At 37.0% G+C, this 19,195-nt stretch overlaps 1 protein-coding gene across 1 annotated transcript in view; it reads left to right on the top strand.

The window, feature by feature from the left end:
• The window catches only part of LOC120524456 (N-alpha-acetyltransferase 16, NatA auxiliary subunit-like), a 122,059-nt gene that overhangs the window by 6,723 nt on the left and 96,141 nt on the right, over window positions 1-19,195 (top strand). Inside the window, exons 2-7 of the mRNA XM_039746309.1 lie at window positions 4,779-4,863; window positions 10,375-10,479; window positions 14,239-14,396; window positions 16,520-16,654; window positions 16,854-17,007; window positions 17,223-17,342. Coding sequence (XP_039602243.1) covers window positions 4,779-4,863; window positions 10,375-10,479; window positions 14,239-14,396; window positions 16,520-16,654; window positions 16,854-17,007; window positions 17,223-17,342 — 757 coding nt within the window. The remainder of the gene's footprint in view (window positions 1-4,778; window positions 4,864-10,374; window positions 10,480-14,238; window positions 14,397-16,519; window positions 16,655-16,853; window positions 17,008-17,222; window positions 17,343-19,195) is intronic.

Here is a 19,195-nt window from a genome sequence, read left to right as displayed (position 1 = left end):
CATGATCATATTTTTATGTAAATCATACAAGTTGATGAAGTGAACCCGATTAAACAAAGGACACAAAATCATGTTTATTTATTTATTGAGGAAAATTGTCCAATGTTACATATGTGCATGAAAAAAGTATGTGTAATCTTTGCTTTCAGTATCTGGTGTGACCCTGTTATTCAGCAAGAACATTAACTAAATATTTCTTGTATATGTTGGTCAACCCTGCCCATTTACTTAGAGGAATTCAACTAAGCCTTGCAAATTCTTCTTCTTCTTCTTCTTTCGGTTGCTCCCATTAGTGGTTGCCACAGCGGATCATCTGTCCTCATATGGATTTGTCAAAATTTTACACCGGATGCCCTTCCTGACATAACCTTCCCCATTTATCCGGGTTTGGGACCGGAAAAAGTACAGGAAACAAATAAATGGAACAATTGGAACTTGCAACTTGTTCCCAGTAAAGCTGTTGACACATTGCATGACTTCTAGTCGGAGGGGATGTCAAATTTGACAAATGAAGTTGCTGATTTTGTTTACCTGAGGATATCAAATTATATTTTGTTATGACATTCCAGCATAGTTCCACATTTCCAAATTATTGGAAGCTTATCCCATGTGATTTCTCAGTTTCTTTATTTTTAATAAATTTGCAAAAACCTCAAGTAAACTTTTTTTCACGTTGTCATTATGGGGTGTTGTGTGTAGAATTCTGAGGAAAAAAATTAATTTCATCCATTTTGGAATAAGGCTGTAACATAACAAAATGTGGAAAAAGTGATGCGATGTGAATACTTTCCGAATGCACAGTATAAAATCAGTGTTTCAGTCTTTTATCCATCCAGTAAGAGAAATTCACAGCACTTGCATCAGAATGTTTGCAGACAACTACTCAACACTGATAATTAGTAAATCCTTTCCTGGAACTAATTCACAAATTCAGGATTGGCAAAATACCACAGTTCAGCATAGATAAGACTGAAGTCATGTTTATTGCCCTCTTAATATGCTTATCGATCATTGTTCACTGGTAAAGGGAAAAATAGGGTTCTGTCAGCGAAATTTTTTTCTGTCATTGTTGGACTTCTACTAGTTTTATTTGAATAGGATTTCAATTATTTGAAATCTTTCCTTTCCAAAAATCAGTTTATGAATATGCACTTAACTGCTAGTGAATATGCAAAGAAGGAGTTTTGCATTCTTTCTGTCAGAATGTATAAGAGAACAAAATAAGCTGTTTACCATTTTTCACAGCAGTAAAACGGATTCTCTAGCTGTAATGTTCTAATTAGCCCTTTAAATATATACAGTGGATTAATAAAGTGTTTAAGATCCCTTCACTTTCTGTGGACTTTATTGTGTTGCAGATTTAATTTTAAATGGATAAATTTGCTATTTGTGCCACTTGATCTACACTCAATAACTTATAATGACAAAGTGAAATTTTAAGAAGGGTTAGTAAATGTATTAAAAGTCATTCATATACATATTCAGAGTAATAGTTCAGTATTTTGTTAGGAGACCTTTTGACAGCAATTACAGCTTCAGGTGTTCTTGGATAGATCTGTTCAAGCTTTGCATACTTGGAGTTTCCCTTATTTCTGCCAGATCTTCTCACTGGATACCCTGGATTGGAAGCATCTGTAAAATGCCATCTTCAGGGCTCTCCACAGATGTTCCAAGGCAGGGGTTCATAACCAGAGGTCCGTGGAGGGGGTCTGTGGATGGGTTTCAGGGTGTCTGTGAAGTTCAGATAAATATTAACATTTATATTCACAATACAGCCCGGTACTGTTGTTTTTGAGTAGATGTAGTAGTAGTAGTAGTAGTAGTAGTAGTAGAAGAAGATCTGTTTTAATTTGCAAAAGAGGATTGTATTTCATAATTATAATGAGTGGCCATTACTTTTTGCATAAAAAGGAGTGTTTTTTTTTTTTTAGATTGTTTACTTTAAAATTTAATAATACTTTGTGAATGTCATCTATGTATGAGACAATCAAATCTTGATATATAAAGTACATTATATTCATTGCATGCAAAGTTGTGTTTATGTGAATATTTCTGGGGAAGGGTGGGTCCTTGGTGGGTTTTTGGCTGGGCCACTCAAAGACAGCCAGAGACCTGTCCCAAAGCCACTCTTACATTGTTTTTCTGGTATGCTTTGGGTTATTGTCATACTGAAAGATGAACCATCACCCCACTCTCTGTTTATATGTAGCCTGGAGCAGGTTTTCTTCAAGGACCTCTCTGTATTTGGCTGCATTCATCCTTCACTTGATTCTGACCAATCTCCCTGTCCTTGCCACTCAAAAACATCCCCTTAGCATGATGCTGCAACCACTATGCTTAACCGTAGGGATGGTATTAGGCAGGTAATGAACAGTGTCTAGTCTTCACCAGACATGATGTTTGGAATTATTCCCAAAGAGTTCAGTTTTTATCTTATCAGACCAGGGATCTTTTTCCTCTTGCATTTTGCTGTTTGGCAAATTCTAAGCAGGCTGTTATATGCATCTTATTCAAGACTCAACTAGCTTACTTCTAGCTCTACCATACATGCCTGATTGATAGAGTGCTGCTTCAAACAGGTTTTCCCATCTCAGCAGAAGTTTTTGCCCCGCCATGCCATGTGAATTGTGAGATCTTATATACACAGTACCTTTCTAAACTGTGTCCAATCAATTTTTACTGTGGACTCCAGTCAAGTTGTACACACATCTCAAGAATAATTAAAGCAAACATTTTGCACCTGAACACAATTTGAAGTGCAACAGCAAAGGGTCAGAAAAATGTTTTTACTTTGTCGTTATGGGTTATTAAGTGCAGACTGATGGGCAAATCTATCCTTTTTAAATTAAATCTACAACACGATAAAATGTGTAGAAAGTGAAGGGGTCTGAATATTTCCTGACTCCACTGTAGGTTAAAATGCCAACATTTTTTTTTTTTTTTTTAAATTCACCCATATTCTTTTATCATCATTACCAGACCATACATAGGGTACTATAACTGACAATTTTGAAAGGCACAGCAAAACAAATCGTATGTAGTTTGGTTAGATTAACAGCATGGTTGCAAAAAAGTGCAAAACAAACAGATTCCTACTATTGTTTTAATTTGCATGTGCATGAAACATTTTCCCTGCAGACTGGAGTAGTGTTGGGAACTAAACATATGATTTTGAGTTTTACAGTCCAGTGCTAGTATGGCAGTCACCATTGCCATGCAAATAAGAAAAGTAGAGGTCTGCTTAGGGAAATAGTTAAATTACAAGCAGAAGTTACTGATTAAATGACTACTTATAATTCTTGTATGTTTTTTATTTGTCCACTTCCAGGATTGTATTGTAGATAAACATACAAATTGTCCAAGTATAGTGTCAGTTTAAAACAATGCTTTAATTACACATGGAATGATAGCTGATTTGGTATTATGTGTTTGGATAAGAATGTTAATAAAATCTTTAAACAGAATTATAGATAAGTTTGGCAAAAGATTGCCATGTTTAATAGTAGATAGATAGATACTTTATTAATCCCAAGGTTGAAATTCACATACTCCAGCAGCAGCATACATAAAGAACAATATTAAATTAAAGAGTGATAAAAATGCAGGTATAACAGACAATAACTTTGTATATTGTTAACGTTTAAAAGGGTGGAATTAAAGAGTCGCATAGTGTGGGGGAGGAACGATCTCCTCAGTCTGTCAGTGGAGCAGGACAGTGACAGCAGTCTGTCACTGAAGCTGCTCCTCTGTTTGGAGATGATCCTGTTCAGTGGAGCAGTGAATTCTCCATGATTGACAGGAGCCTGCTCAGCGCCCATCGCTCTGCCACGGATGTCAAACTGTCTAGCTCCGTGTTTGTCCAGGCATGAGGCGTCCCTCTTCTTTATGCTGCCTCCCCAGCACACCACCGCATAGAAGAGGGCGCTTGCCACAACCGTCTGATAGAACATCTGCAGCAGCTTATTGCAGATGTTGAAAGACGCCAGCCTTCTAAGGATGTATAGTCGGCTCTGTCCTTTCTTACACAGAGCATCAGTATTGGCAGTCCAATCCAACTTATCATCCAGCTGCACTCCCAGGTATTTATAGGTCTGACACAGACACCTCTAATGATCACAGGGTCCATGACGGGCTTGGTCCTCCTAAAATCCACCACCAGCTCCTTGGTTTTGCTGGTGTTCAGGTGTAGGTGGTTTGAGTTGCACCATTTAACAAAGTCCTTAATTAAGTTCCTGTACTCCTCCTCCTGCCCACTCCTGATGCAGCCCATGATAGCAGTGTCGTCAACGAACTTTTGCATGTGACAGGACTCCGAGTTGTATTGAAAGTCCGATGTATATAGGCTGAACAGGACCGGAGAAAGTACAGTCCCCCGCTGGCGCTCCAGTGTTGCTGACCACAATGTCACACCTGCAGTTCCCAAGACGCACATATTGAGGTCTGTCTGTAAGATAGTCCACGATCCATGCCACCAGGTATGAATCTACTCCCATCTCTGTCAGCTTGTCCCTAAGGAGCAGAGGTTGGATGGTGTTAAAGGCGCTAGAGAAGTCCAGAAACATAATTCTTACAGCACCACTGCCTCTGTCCAAGTGGGAGTGGGATTGGTGTAGCAAATAGATGATGGCATCCTCCGCTTCCCACCTTCTCCTGGTATGCAAACTGCAGAGGGTGAAGGGTGTGGTGGACCTGTGGCCTCAGGTGGTGAAGCAGCAGCCGCTCCATGGTCTTCATCACATGTAATTATTATATGTGCTTATATTTGTCTTTTTCCCCAGAAATGTTACGAACAAAAGCAGTACAAAAATGGGTTAAAATTTTGCAAGATGATCCTTTCCAATGCCAAGTTTGCAGAACATGGAGGTAAGGATATATTAATGCATGGTTTAAAATCTTTAATATATTTGTTTCTAAGAGGCAAGGTAGCACAGTAGTCATCCCTGATCCTAAAAGAGCAGATTAAAAGTGAAGAATTTTCAAATGTTGAAATCACAAAGTCTGTGTCCAGTGGACTCATGCATAACGCCGTCAGTAGAATTCACACTAAAACATGGCATACATATAAAAGCAGAAATGTGTGTACACACAAAAAAATCCAGATGCATAAATCTGTCATATAGAAGCGTATTTGGGTACAGAGAAAAGAAAAAAAACTGGGACACGGTGTGAAAAAGTTCAAAATTTCCACTTTAATCACGTAATTTATTTTGTCATTAAAATAGAAAGTCACAAACTTCATCTTAAAATTGTTTTAATTTAATAGTTTCTCAAATCCCATCGTAACTAAAGTAGCACGTTAAATGCTTTGTTTGCTATGTACTCTTACGTGTGTGAATCAGTATGTGCTTCTTAAATGGGCTTTCTCTTACTTCGACAGGACACAGGATACATTACATTCATGATGTCGCAGCTCTCTGAACAATTTAAATACTGTATTAAGATGTATACTTAATATCATTTTCATGATGATAGAAATTAAAGCATGTATAAAACATTGAGGCATTTTGGCGCAGTGGTAGTGACGAGCTGGCACCCCTTCCAGAGATTGTTCCTGCCACCTGCAAGATGCTAGCTGCCCCGTGCACAGCCCTCAATAAAGAATTTATTGCAGCAGTACTGTCTCTTTCAAACGTACTAACCCCCTGATTCCTGTCCTTCCATTTCTTTTTCCTAATAACCAATCACCTCACAATCAGCTATTTAATAAATGTCAAGCCATCTGTAAGCTTAGAATGCCAATTTTTTTCAAAACTTTTAAGGAACATTGAAATATCTTCATAGTACACGTTTAATTATTTCATCCATCTATCCATCCAGGTTCGTGCCAGTCCCAACAAGCATACAGTGCGAGGCAGGAACAATCCCTGAACGGGGCGCCAGTTTATCGCTGACACTGTGCCACCGAGTCCTCACATTTTTAATCATTAACAATATACATTATTTAAATGAAGGTAAAAATGTATCCGTATAATATATATACTTTAATGCATTTCATCTTTAACATGATATCAAGGGCTCCACGAAGCTAGCGCCTGGAAATCTAAATCGACTTTGAAGCCAGTCATCATCATCTGTAAATATGTGCTTTCAATTAAATTCAATTTCTTTATTGTTTTTGTATGGTACAATGAGATTCAATATGCAAATCCTCCATAATTCTATTTTCCTATAAAATGTTAAAATAATAATAATAGGATAAAAACTGTGAAAAATATACAATATGAAAGCATAACTGGCTCAGGTTGTGCAATATTACAACTGTAATGCAAGTTTACAGTGAGGCAATTGTACTTATAAGTACAAACAATTCTACCAGGAGTACTTGATGGACTGAGTGCATTTATAGCGCTTGGGATGAAACTGTTTGTGAACTGTGAGGTCCCTACAGGAAAGGCTCTGAAGCATTTGTCGAATGGAGAAGTTCAAATAGACTGTGCACATGGATGAGACAGTGTTTGTTAGAAACTCTATCCCAATATTTCTCCCTGCTTTTGACACAATCTGTGGTAGAGCTTTGCGATCAGGTACTGTAGAGCTGTGATTCTGCACTTGGATACACTGGGTTAATATACTCTGAGTGGTGCACTGATAGTAACAGCACTAAAGTGGCTATAGTATTTGGAATAGTTTGGCCATTTGGTACACCATTATATGGTTACAGGTTGATTACAATCAGAAGCCTTGAACTATAAAACGATATGTGGTTAATTTCAGGGTACTGACTCATCACTAATTCTCCAACTTCCCGTGTAGGTAGAAGGCTGAAATTTGGCAGGCTTATTCCTTACAGCTTACTTACAAAAGTTACACAGGTTTCATTTCGAAATTCTACACGTAACTGTCATAACGGTCGACAACATCCGCCATGTTGAACTTTCTTATTTATGGCCCCATCTTCACGAAATTTGGTAGGCGGCTTCCCTGCGCTAACTGAAACCGATGTACATACTTATTTCGATGGTATGACGCCACTTTTGGCCGCCATATTGAATTTTCCAAATGTCACTAATTCTCCAACTTCCCGTGTAGGTAGAAGGCTGAAATTTGGCAGGCTCATTCCTTACAGCTTACTTACAAAAGTTAAGCAGGTTTCATTTCGAAATTCTACACGTAACGGTTATAACGGTTGACAACGTTCGCCATATTGAACTTTCTTATTTATGGCCCCATCTTCATGAAATTTGGTAGGTGGCTTCCCTGCGCTGACCAAAACCGATGTACGTACTTATTCCAGTGGTATGATGCCACTGTCGGCCACCATATTGAAGTTTCTAATGTCACTAATTCTCCAACTTCCCGTGTAGGTAGAAGGCTGAAATTTGGCAGGCTCATTCCTTACTGCTTACTTACAAAAGTTAAGCAGGTTTCATTTCGAAAATCAACGCGTAACGGTCATAACGGTCATAATCGCTTTAAAGTGTACCGAAATGGCCAAATATTTTACACCTTTGGACAACCGCCAATGCCTCTTAAACATCTTAGATTCACAGGTGACGATTTCAGTAGTGGCCACTTTGATGTTTATGAATGTTTAAACTCTCAAAAGCTGGATGTTAAGTTATCGATGAAGCTGGTTTTATACTTACAACGCTTGACAGATGCTGAATGTAACTTTAACACAAGTCCTACAAATACTGTCGTAACTGAAACAAAAACCATGAAACTCAAACCGATTATGACAGCAGCAATCCAAGCAGTGAGATTTGAGACAAGATTGCTTTTCACATGGCCAACTGTACATTGTATGCTTAAGAGTAAGCTCAGCACACAGCTTGGTCATATTACAACCGGAGGACCAAATTCAAAATGTGGTATACAAAGAGATCCTTAACAAATAATTATTGGTATATTTTCCCTCAGTTTTAAAAGGCTTAATTTTCTTCTTAATAAAACTTTTAAGGCAGTACTTCGCCGCTGCAAAGCGCAGGTATTTTGCTGGTCTAAAAAATAAAGGGAAACCACACAGGAACAGCAGCACTGCTTTGACGCTTGGTGTCGCCAGTTTGCAAAACCGAGCGGAGAACTTGTGTACGCATAGGAATTGACCTAGCGTGAAAATGTGCGTGGCTTTACACCAAGTTTAGGTTTTAATACGTCGCGATGTGAGCGTGGAAATGGACATATGCAACATTTTTGTGCATACGCACCGTTTATACATGAGGTCCCAGATTACTTTCCAATGAAAAAAACATGGAAATTAGAAGGGGCAGATTATGCAAGACAGCCAGCAACTTTGGAACATTTTAAGCCTTTTTTGTATTACTAAGAATTGGTAGAATTCCTGAAAGAATGTCTGTAAAGTCTGATTAGTACCTATAAGATAATTTTTTTTTTGTAGTCATAGCCTCTAAAGGATGTGCCACTGCTTAATGATCTTAATGATTGAGTGATTCAGTTTTACAGTGACAAGAAAAAGTATGCGAATCCTTTGGAAATCACAGTATTTATAAATAAGTTTGTTTTAAAATAAGGTCTGATCTTTATCCAAGATACAATGATAAACAAACACAGTCCGGTTTAACTAATAATGTACAAATTGAATTCTTCTTGTAAATACTGAAAACATGATTCAATGATTCACAGTATCAGTTGGAAAAATAATGTGAACACTTAGGCTAATGACTTCAACAAAAGCTAACTGGAGTTAGAAAACCTAGAATCTAGTCAGTGAAATGATATCGAAGGTGTGGTTTAGAAATACTTTGAACTATTAAAAAAAGACATGCGTGCCTTGCAATAAAGAGATCTCAGAAGATCTGCAGTCAAGAAATTTTAATTTGTATGAAGGTTGAAATTATTATACATGAGTTTCAAAGAGGTCCGATATACATTAGTCCACTGTTATACTAAATATGTAATAATGGAAATTATTTAGTGCTGTGGCTGCTCTCCCTAGAAGTGGCTACCCAACCAAGATGACCTGAAAGGCAAAGTGCTCAGTGAGGTTTAGAAAAAGAATCCTTGAGTAACAGCTAAAGTCTTAAAGGAATTTTTGGAACAGGTTAACATTTTTGTTCATGAGTCTACCATATGCAAAACATTGAACAGGCATGGTGTCCTGCAAGGAGGAAACTGCTGCTCATCCAAAAATAAAAAAAAAACATCACTCCATTCCCAAGGTTTGCCAGAGACGACCTTGACACTACACAACACTAATGGAAAAATGTTTTGTAGACCGTTGAAACTAAAGTTGAATTGTTCAGGCAGAATACTCAGCAGTACCTATGGTGAAAAAAGGGCACTGCATACAAACATATAAACGTCATTCCAGTGATGAAGTACAGTGGAGAAAGCATCATGATTCAGGGCTGTTTTGTTGCCTCTGGGTCTAGACAGTTCACAATCATTGAGGTGCAAATGAATTCCAAATTTGTCAATGTGTCCTACAGGATAATGTCAAAGTATTTGTCTGCAAGCTGGGACTTAGAAGAAGTTGGGTGATGCAATATGGTAATGACTGTAAACTTCGAAGTAAATGTGTGTTTTTAGCTTAAGCATGTGTTTTTCCATACTTGTAACCTGAATGAAGACCATATCTCATTTTATGACCAGTTAAAGCAGAAAAACAGTTAATTCTAAAGGGTTCATGTACTATTTCTTGCTACTGTAGAAACAGAAATCATTGATTTAGTGTAAAGTAAAAATGTTCAAGCTATAGTGCCAGTATCTCCAAAATTGATAAAAAGGCATAGAAAATGGACAGATTTGTGTGCAACAAAATAACATTCTCATTTGCTGATGTAATCAAGTATTTCCCAAATGACTAATTCACAAAAACAATTTTACTTTACAGTATAAACTTTTTAGTTTTGATTTTGCTTTATGAACATCCATCCATCTATCCATTTTCTAACCCACTGAATCCAAACACAGGGTCACGGGGGGTCTGCTGGAGCCAATCCCAGCCAACACAGGGCACAAGGCAGGAGCCAATCCTGGGTAGAGTACCAACCCACCGCAGTTTATGAATATTATGTTGAAACTAAATGATACATACTGTGTATATTTATTTTTTCCACTATTGTTTATTGCTCTTGTCTTTTAAAATAATGCTATAGTATCCTGTCCTATGTTACTTTTATGTTTTTGATGTTTTCTTTAACAGTTGGACTAACAAAAAGTTAATTTAATTGTACTTTAAGGTTTGGTTGCAATAAAATGAATTATTTTTACCAGGCTTCACTAGTCCACTGTCACACAAGTATGTACACAAAACTTTTGCTGAGCATTTTATTCTGGTATTCATGAACCATTATATCTTATGTTGTTAAAAAATGTGACAATGTTAATGTCTTTTTAACATTTGTGACACGCATAATTAGCGTATATTTATATAGTGTAATTAATTAATTGTTGAAACATTTGTGTGTACAGAGACATTGGCAATGAAAGGGTTGACTTTAAACTGCATTGGAAAAAAGGAGGAAGCATATGAGTTTGTCAGGAGAGGATTGAGGAATGATTTAAAAAGCCACGTCTGTATCCTTTTAACATGTGTGCATTGTCAAAGTGAGTTTATGATTAACAATGGTGACATTTACAAATTCACTTAATCCAGTTCAGGAATATGTACGGGTAGAGCCTGTTTGCTGCTAGGTTTGTGATAAGACTGTGTTAATGTAGTGTAATTGACTACAGTATAATAGGTTTTGTAAAATAAATGTGTTGGGGGAAAAACACTGCCTTCTAACATCTTTATTTATTTGATTTCATGCACAAATCAATTTTGTTTTCAAACATTCCAAAATAAATTATTGTTGAGAATTCCGAAACCTGTTTTGAACATTTACAAAATGTTTTGTGCCTTGAGTAATTTTTTTCAATTTCAAAAGTTTTATTTTGCAACTTAATTTTTATGTATGATTGTGAATTTTATTGCGTCACATGACCATTTTAAAAGCTGCTACAGACCTACCTGTCGCTAGGATTGACTTTCTCAATGTGAGCAGGTAAATTGCAATGTAGCAAAACAAGCTTCTTTGTCTGAGATACAGTTTCAATCAGTAAACAAGTGTTCATTGACTCTGTTTTACAATATTAATGAAAAACTCCCTAAATACTTTCCTGACAATGGTTATTTTTAAGCCCTTTGTTTCATAAAAACAGATTTCAGTACTTAGAAAAGTTTACTTTTGGCTTAAAGAAATGAAACATAGTGCCAATAGTAAAACCTGTGCAGTTGGTTTGAGCTGTGGATCTTTTGGCTGTTTTTTGCATAGCAGTCATCATACACATCATTATGGCTTATCCAGATTAGTTCTGATACAAGTTGTTCAAGTATTTCCATATTGGTTTTCTTTGATTCAATTTCTTTGTACTTTTTAGTTGGACAGTTCTCTAAATTTCATGTTAATTTAGCCCTGCTAACTTTAATGGTTGACTGTGACCATCTGTGTTGGTTTTGCTGTCCTTGTTGGCTTGAACCTGGGAATGATGTCAGTAATGAAACTGAGGATGAGCTGGGCAAAAGAAGACGCACAGTCAGCAAAAGTAGATGCACATGTTCAAGTGCTTTTACTTAAAACATGTTCCCAAAATGCAGTGCTCTTAAAACAAATAAATAATCCATAAGGTCAAGATATTCAGCGTGGAGTTTAAAATCCAATAAACAAATCATCCTTTAAAACAAGTTTAAAATTCAAGGCAAAATCCTTCCTTTAAAACCCATCAAGCTACATTGCTTCTTTCTAAAATCCGATGTCTCCTTGCTTAACCTGGATGGTAGCAGGCAGCAAGAGGAGACCTCCTCCTGACAGGTACAGTCAACCTTCACATTCTGCTCGAGTACCTGTCTGCCAGTCCATTGGCATCTGCAGGGGCACCACATCAAGCTGTTCTTCTTTCTCCTGCCCACTGTTCCTTGGAACTTGGCAGGAAGCCATTCGATGCACTTGGTCGCTCTTACCCCACCCTAAGTGTCGGAAGTGCACTCCGCTTCCGGGGCTCACTTTCCCAACTACCTGCCTATTCTCCTACAGCACCTTCACCACTGTAATTATGCCATCTTCCTCTTGCCTTTCCATTAACCTGTTCTCTTCTTTTGTCTCCCCATTGTTTCTCCTTGATTTCACTGTGCAAGCTCCTTTTTATGCACTGTTCGGGTGCAGGTACTGCTTGCAAATGCGTGATCAACCAAGCATCCCAGTCAACCCAATGTGCACCTGCACACTTTAGGACTTCCAGTTATATATTTAAAATGTGCAGCATCACAAGCCCCTCTCTTATCATACTGACACTCAATGGAAGAGCAAAAGCTGAATAGCTCTATAATATTTGTAGTAATTTTTTCTTGGGAACCAGAAAGAAATATATGGCAATCAGTTGCCTCAGTGGTTGTGTTCAACTAAAATTGAGTGCAACAAAGTGCTTAATGCTGCTGCCTCAAAGCTCTTACAGACTGGGATTGAAGTCCTTGCCTACAATGAGTCTGCATGTTTTCCTCCTGCATCCAAAAGATGTTCAGATTAAGGTAATTAGTGACTCTGAAGCCCTGTAAAGCCCTGTGCGTTAGAGTGTTGTGGGGTGTGTGTCTTGCCATCCTACATTTGGATTAAGCAGGTTCTGAAATTTGATAAATATATGCGATAGTTTTAAAATATTGACCTTTTTTGGGCTATGTTATGGTAAAATGAATAAAAACTAAGAAAATTTAATGATGAAGTATATGCTTATGCAAACCCTAAGTATCGTTACTTATTGCCTAATGCAAGTGATAGTTTCATTCACCACTTTTTTGCTTTGTGCACTTCCCCCCACCATAACCTATTGTTTCTGGGGGAGGAGCAAAAGGTTTAAATTTGACAAAAATTTTGATCTCCAGTTTTTGAAGGATCTTGATGTTTTAGGGTCCCCTGATACCGAAAACATCAATATCTCAATGCTGGGTGTGTGTCTGCCTGTTTGTGCCACAGTTTCTTGAGGTCGATCTACAGCTAAAATGGCTGAATGGAAAAATACCAAACTTGAAACTTAAGCCTGTTATGAGATGATGATGTGCTGATTAGTTTTTGACCCAACTAATGCACGAGAAAGAGGCACACCAGAGGAACCCTCGAATACTGTAATTCTGGAGAAAGCATATGATAGGTTGCCTCAAGAGGAGTTCAGGTATTGTATGAGAAAGTTGAGAGTGGCAGAGGTATGCAAGAGGGAAGTGTGACAGTGGTGAGGTCTGCGGTAGGAGTGATGGATGCTTTCAACATGGATGTGGGATTACATCAGGGATTGGCGCTGAGCCCTTTATTTGCAATGGTGATTGACAGTTTGGCAGATGAGATTAGACAGGAGTCCCCTTGGACTATGATGTTTGCTGATGACATTGTGATCTGTAGCGAGAATAGGGAGCGGGTTGAGGAGACCCTGGAGAGGTGGAGATATGCTCTAGAGAGGAGAGGAATGAATGTCAGTAGGAACAAGACAGAATACATGTGTGCGAATGAGAATAAGATCAGTGGAATGGTAAGTAGCAGGGAGTAGAGTTGGCGAAGGTGGGTGAGTTTAAATACTTGGGATCAGCAGTACAGTACAGAGTAATGGGGATTGTGGAAGAGAGGTGAAGAAGAGAGTGCAGGCAGGGTTTGGAATGGTTGGAGAAGAGTGTCAGGAGTAATTTGTGACAGACGTTTATCAGCAAGAGTGAAAGGGAAGATCTACAGGATGGTAACGAGACCAGCTTTGGTTTATGGGTTGGAGACGGTGGCACCGACCAGAAAGCAGGAGACAGAGCTGGAGGTGGCAGTTAAAGATGCCAAGATTTGCTTTGGGTGTGATGAGGATGGACAGGATTAGAAATGAGTACATTAAAGGGTCAGCTCAGGTTGGTTGGTTGGGAGACAGAGAGTCAGAGATTATGTTGGTTTGGACATGTGCAGAGGAGAGATGATGGGTATATTGGGAAAAGGATGTTAAAGACAGAGCCGCCAGGCAAGAGGAAGGCCTAAGAGAAGATTTATGGATGTGGTGAGAGAAGACATGCAGGTGATGGGTGTGACAGAACAAGATGCAGAAGACAGGAAGATATGGCAGAAAGTGATCTGCTATGACAACCCCTAATGGGAGCAGCCAAACGAAGAAGTTTTTTTTATGTTTCCATTTACATTAAGACAACTAAAATCTACTTGCATAAAAGCATTTTTGATTGTCTTTTATTCTCTTGAGAGTTTTTGCAAATTGTCACTAATTTTTCTTTTAGCTGTAATAAAAATTCTATTTTATTGTCCTTGACATTTTTGGAGTTAGGTTGGCATGTTTATGGCCTTCTGCAAAGGTCTGATAAAAAGTATGACGAAGCTATTAAATGCTATCGTAATGCCCTGAAGCTGGACAAAGACAATCTGCAGATTCTAAGAGACCTATCTCTCCTGCAGATACAGATGAGAGACCTGGAAGGTTACAGGGTGAGTAAAACCTGCTAATTATTGTGATGGAATTAACACAAGAGGGAACACAACCTGTCTGTACACTTAGTAGTTTCCTAGCAGTTGTCTTTGGAAATTAACGAGTGAGCTCTTGATTTATCAAAATGTTATGCTCTTTGAAATCTTTCTTAAAATCAGAATATTAAAATGAAAAGTTACAGTTTGTTCCATCAAATTATATGCAGATCACTATAAATTGCTAAATGTGTGTTTAATTTGCTGTTTATCTTTCCTTCATTTGCTCCATGCTGTCTCACATCAAAGAAAAATTTTAGATAACTTTATACTTTTAAGTTTCCAATGTGTCTGTGGCCCTGTGTATTATTTGGGGTTTTTATATCAACTTACATCACCTCCAGTCACGTCTTTTTTTTTTAACAACACTCTTTGCCTCCTTGTATCATCTACTCCACCTCCATCTTGGTGCACCTCTTTTACCCAATCTTTAGCGTTTTGTTTCATATGCACAAACTACCATAGACGGCTTCTCTTCAGCACATCTGTCACCTCTACACCAAGACTTTATCTTAATTCTGCATTCATCTTCTTCTCACTCTGTAACACACCACATAGCCTCCTAATTATTCTTATCTGTGTTGTTTCCAGCTTTGCTCTATGTTCTGCTTTCATCAGTCATATCTCACTCCCATTGAGCATGGTGCTCCTCACATATTTTTTCATAAAATGTTCTATTTAATGCCAGAGAAACTGCTTTAGAAGTCAAAATAGGAGTGGGTTCCTGGAATTTCTTCAGGGTTTGTCTTCTCCCCCACATTCACTGCTGTTCTTGTACCTCCACCTTCATTCAGCATGCCACCTAAATAGTATAACTTTCCTACTTTGTGCAAAACAACTCCATTGTGTATATCTAATTTTAAACATAAAGCATCAGAATTCTGCACCACTCTCACACACTTTCTACAAATAAACGTCTCACTTGCAAACTGCAAATTGCCTTTCAAAATGCCATATCTTTTATGCCATACTTCTGACAACTGATGCGTATACATGCAATGTACAGACAGCTGTTCATAGCAGCTGAACTTGTATGTGTACTAACCTCTTTTGTTGCTTAAATAAGTGGAAGAGGTTTTCAGGATAACTGACCCAAACATTAGAGCCAATACTTATCATATTGGTATCACCCAGAGTATTTTGATTTGTCAGTGGATGTTACTGCATATGTTGTCACATGTAAAATATACATGCTTTAATGGTGACTGTGTTTAAAAATAATAATTTGTATGTTAAAAAATTGCACAGCGAATTTTGTTATGATTTGTTGTAGCAAATGTTGAATGCCTTTCATCAATCACCCCAATACTTTTTGTTGTTAGTAAGATGACAACATTCCAGCCATGTTCAAGTATTTGGCTTGCATTTTAACCTAAAATTAGGCTTTTTAAATATGATTTAATACATTCACATTAGCGACCAAATTTACCAATTCAGGTTGATGGGTTCATCCTTTCTATTATGTATCTGTTTGCTTTTTGCTGCTCCTTTGGTATAACCATCTTGACTTGAAGTTCTTTAAGTGTATAAATATCTGACTACTAACTAAACTTTGCTATCCAGCCATAAATAAAGTGGTTTCTCACAAAAATACAAAGCTTGGAAGAGATAAAACCGAATAAAGCATACTACCAGTATATTTATATTACTGAAGTTCAACGTGTATTTAGCTTGAATCAACCAACCTATCAATTGACTGTCACTTCTTTGGATGTAAAGTGTTTTCATTAAACATTTTGTACAGTGAAAAAAATCATTTCTGTCTATTTCTTAAAGTTATACTTTCATTTTAATAGTAGTATCAGCAGTAGTACTGTTAGCATTGTCATGTGCAGAGTACAAAAGTTCTAAACTCATGGGTCTGAATAGTGTTTTTGATAAAAAAAAAACCAAAACAATAAAAAAAACACCTTTTCATATTCTTAGTACATTATATCTTTGCTGGATGCAGTAACTTAAGAACCTTTGCACCTGACTGTGAATAAAAAATTTAAAAATGGTTTTCTTATAAATTGAAAAAAATAGTTTAATTGAAATATTTATGTTTGTCTTAATTATTTATAGTGCAGTATGTTGCTTTTTAATAGGAAACAAGATACCAGCTTTTACAGTTGAGACCAACACAACGAGCATCATGGATTGGCTATGCAATTGCCTATCATTTATTAAAAGATTATGACATGGCCTTAAAGTTATTAGAAGAATTTCGGAAAACACAACAGGTACAAAAATACAATGGATGTTCATATCAAATAGTGAATTATCTTATGAAAAAAATTCTGAGTAAATTATATATTTGAAATGATTTCATTGTTCATTTTGTGTTGGAACTGTATACTTTATTAGCTACAGTTTTATTAAGTTCATTGTTGAAGTTTATTTTAAATAATCTCAAAATCAATTATTGTTTTTCCTCACTAGGTCCCTCCTAATCGAATAGATTATGAGTATAGTGAGCTACTGTTATACCAAATTGAAGTCATGAGGGAAGCTATGTTGTTTGAGGAGTCACTAGAACATATTGAGAATTATGACAAACAGATTTGTGACAAACTCGCTGTTGAGGAAATCAAAGGTATTAAACAGTTATTTCAAACAAGTGGAATTTATATATGTTGGCATGTGTCTATTTTAATGACTTTTTTGTACACTTTAAAAAGTATTTCTGAAATCCTTTTTGGTATACTTTATAACTGGATGGCATACTTTATACCAATACGCTTTTGCTGTAACTTTACTAAAATAGCATTTAATTTTGTAGGTGTATCATTTTGTCTCTCTTTTCTCTAGGGGATATGTTTTTAAAATTAGGTAGGCTTGAAGATGCTGCAGTGGTTTATCAAGAACTCATTAACAGAAATGCAGAAAACTGGTCATATTATGAAGGCTTAGAAAAAGCTCTTCAGCCAAGTAAGTGACATTGTAGCACTTCTTGGTGTTTCCATTATTTCTATTTATTTTGTGTGACTAGTAAAAAATGTCTGTCTTGTTATTTTAATGTGATGGTTCATTTAGGGTCCTAGATTTCAACATTAATGTTTCTTTAGCCTTACTACTAATGAACTGTAATGAACTAATTTTTGTCTTGGTTTATGATCTATTGATCAGTTCTTAATTAGCCAATTGTGTTTACTAGTAGAACTTTAAATATCCTTCTTATAAGTATAAATCAGTTAATACATTTTCCATTGTGTATTATAGTAGCTAATGAAAGAAACAAAGCAAACTTTTATCTAGGTGTCCTGAACTAACCTGTTTTGCATCTCACTTTCTCCCTTGACACAATACACTGCACTGCTTGAAAATTCACAATAAGCACAATGTACTGACATTTAAACAATTCTTGCTCTTTCAACCATTAACACATTCAATGTTTGGAAGTAAAGCAGACTGCGAAAAAACAAAGATCAATATGAGCAAGATATAGTAGCAACCTTGTAACATGCAAATTTGTTAATGGATTCTTTAAATGTCAACAACAACAGTTAATGTATCTGTGATATAGGCATGTCATCAGTAGGTCTTCAAGATGAACAATTTGTGGCACATTTGAACAGTATAGGTAGTGAAAGTCAGTGTGTTATTTGTCCTTCTTAGAGATAATGATTTGGTTTGGAGCAACTAACATCTGCCATAGCACAGGTCAGGCTTTTTGTGTGTCTCACTCATGTTTGATTCTAGAATTTGGTGCAAATTACTGCTGTCTGCAGAGTGGGCTATGGTGGTGCAGTGTTGTCTCTCATAGCTTCAAGCAGATGGGTTTGAATTATGCCCCCTATCACTTTTCTGGGTGGAGTTATTAAGCATAATATTATTGTTAAGCAAATTCTTTATATGTTTCTTAGTGGTTTCTCAGGTTACTCTGGCTTTGTCCCTCAGTCTAAGCTTGAACTTGAACTTTATTGTCAGGCAACAGTTGCTCAGAATTTGTCTTGGTGTTGTAAACATAGGTGCAATAATAGCAAAAGACATTAAACAGTACAATATGACATCATCACAACATTATATATAACAGAAGCAATTGATACTATAGTGAACAAAAAGCACCATGATCACACAAAAAGTATATGAAGGAATTTGGTTATGCATGTGCGTGTGTGTTAATATGCATTATGATGAACTATAATTTTGTCCAAGGTTGATTCCTATCTTGCATCAACTATTGTAATTGACCGGGTTTCCCATAATTCAAATATTGTGACAAGCTGGCATTTTTATATGACACTATGTAAAGTACAGTGCATCCGGAAAGTATTCACAGCACATCACTTTTTCCACATTTTGTTATGTTACAGCCTTATTCCAAAATGGATTAAATTAATTTTTTTCCTCAGAATTCTACACACAACACCCCATAATGACAACGTGAAAAAAGTTTACTTGTAGTTTTTGCAAATTTATTTAAAATAAAAAAAACTGAGAAATCACATGTACATAAGTATTCACAGCCTTTGCTCAATACTTTGTCGATGCACCTTTGGCAGCAATTACAGCCTCAAGTCTTTTTGAATATGATGCCACAAGCTTGGCACACCTATCCTTGGCCAGTTTCGCCCATTCCTCTTTGCAGCACCTCTCAAGCTCCATCAGGTTGGATGGGAAGCGTCGGTGCACGGCCATTTTAAGATCTCTCCAGAGATGTTCAATCGGATTCAAGTCTGGGCTTTGGCTGGGCCACTCAAGGACATTCACAGAGTTGTCCTGAAGCCACTCCTTTGATATCTTGGCTGTGTGCTTAGGGTCGTTGTCCTGCTGAAAGATGA

Source organism: Polypterus senegalus, chromosome 2 (genome assembly GCF_016835505.1).
Source record: "Polypterus senegalus isolate Bchr_013 chromosome 2, ASM1683550v1, whole genome shotgun sequence".
NCBI lineage: Eukaryota > Metazoa > Chordata > Cladistia > Polypteriformes > Polypteridae > Polypterus > Polypterus senegalus.
Note: the sequence above shows the minus strand (reverse complement) of the source record. Positions and strands in the feature narration are given on the sequence as shown.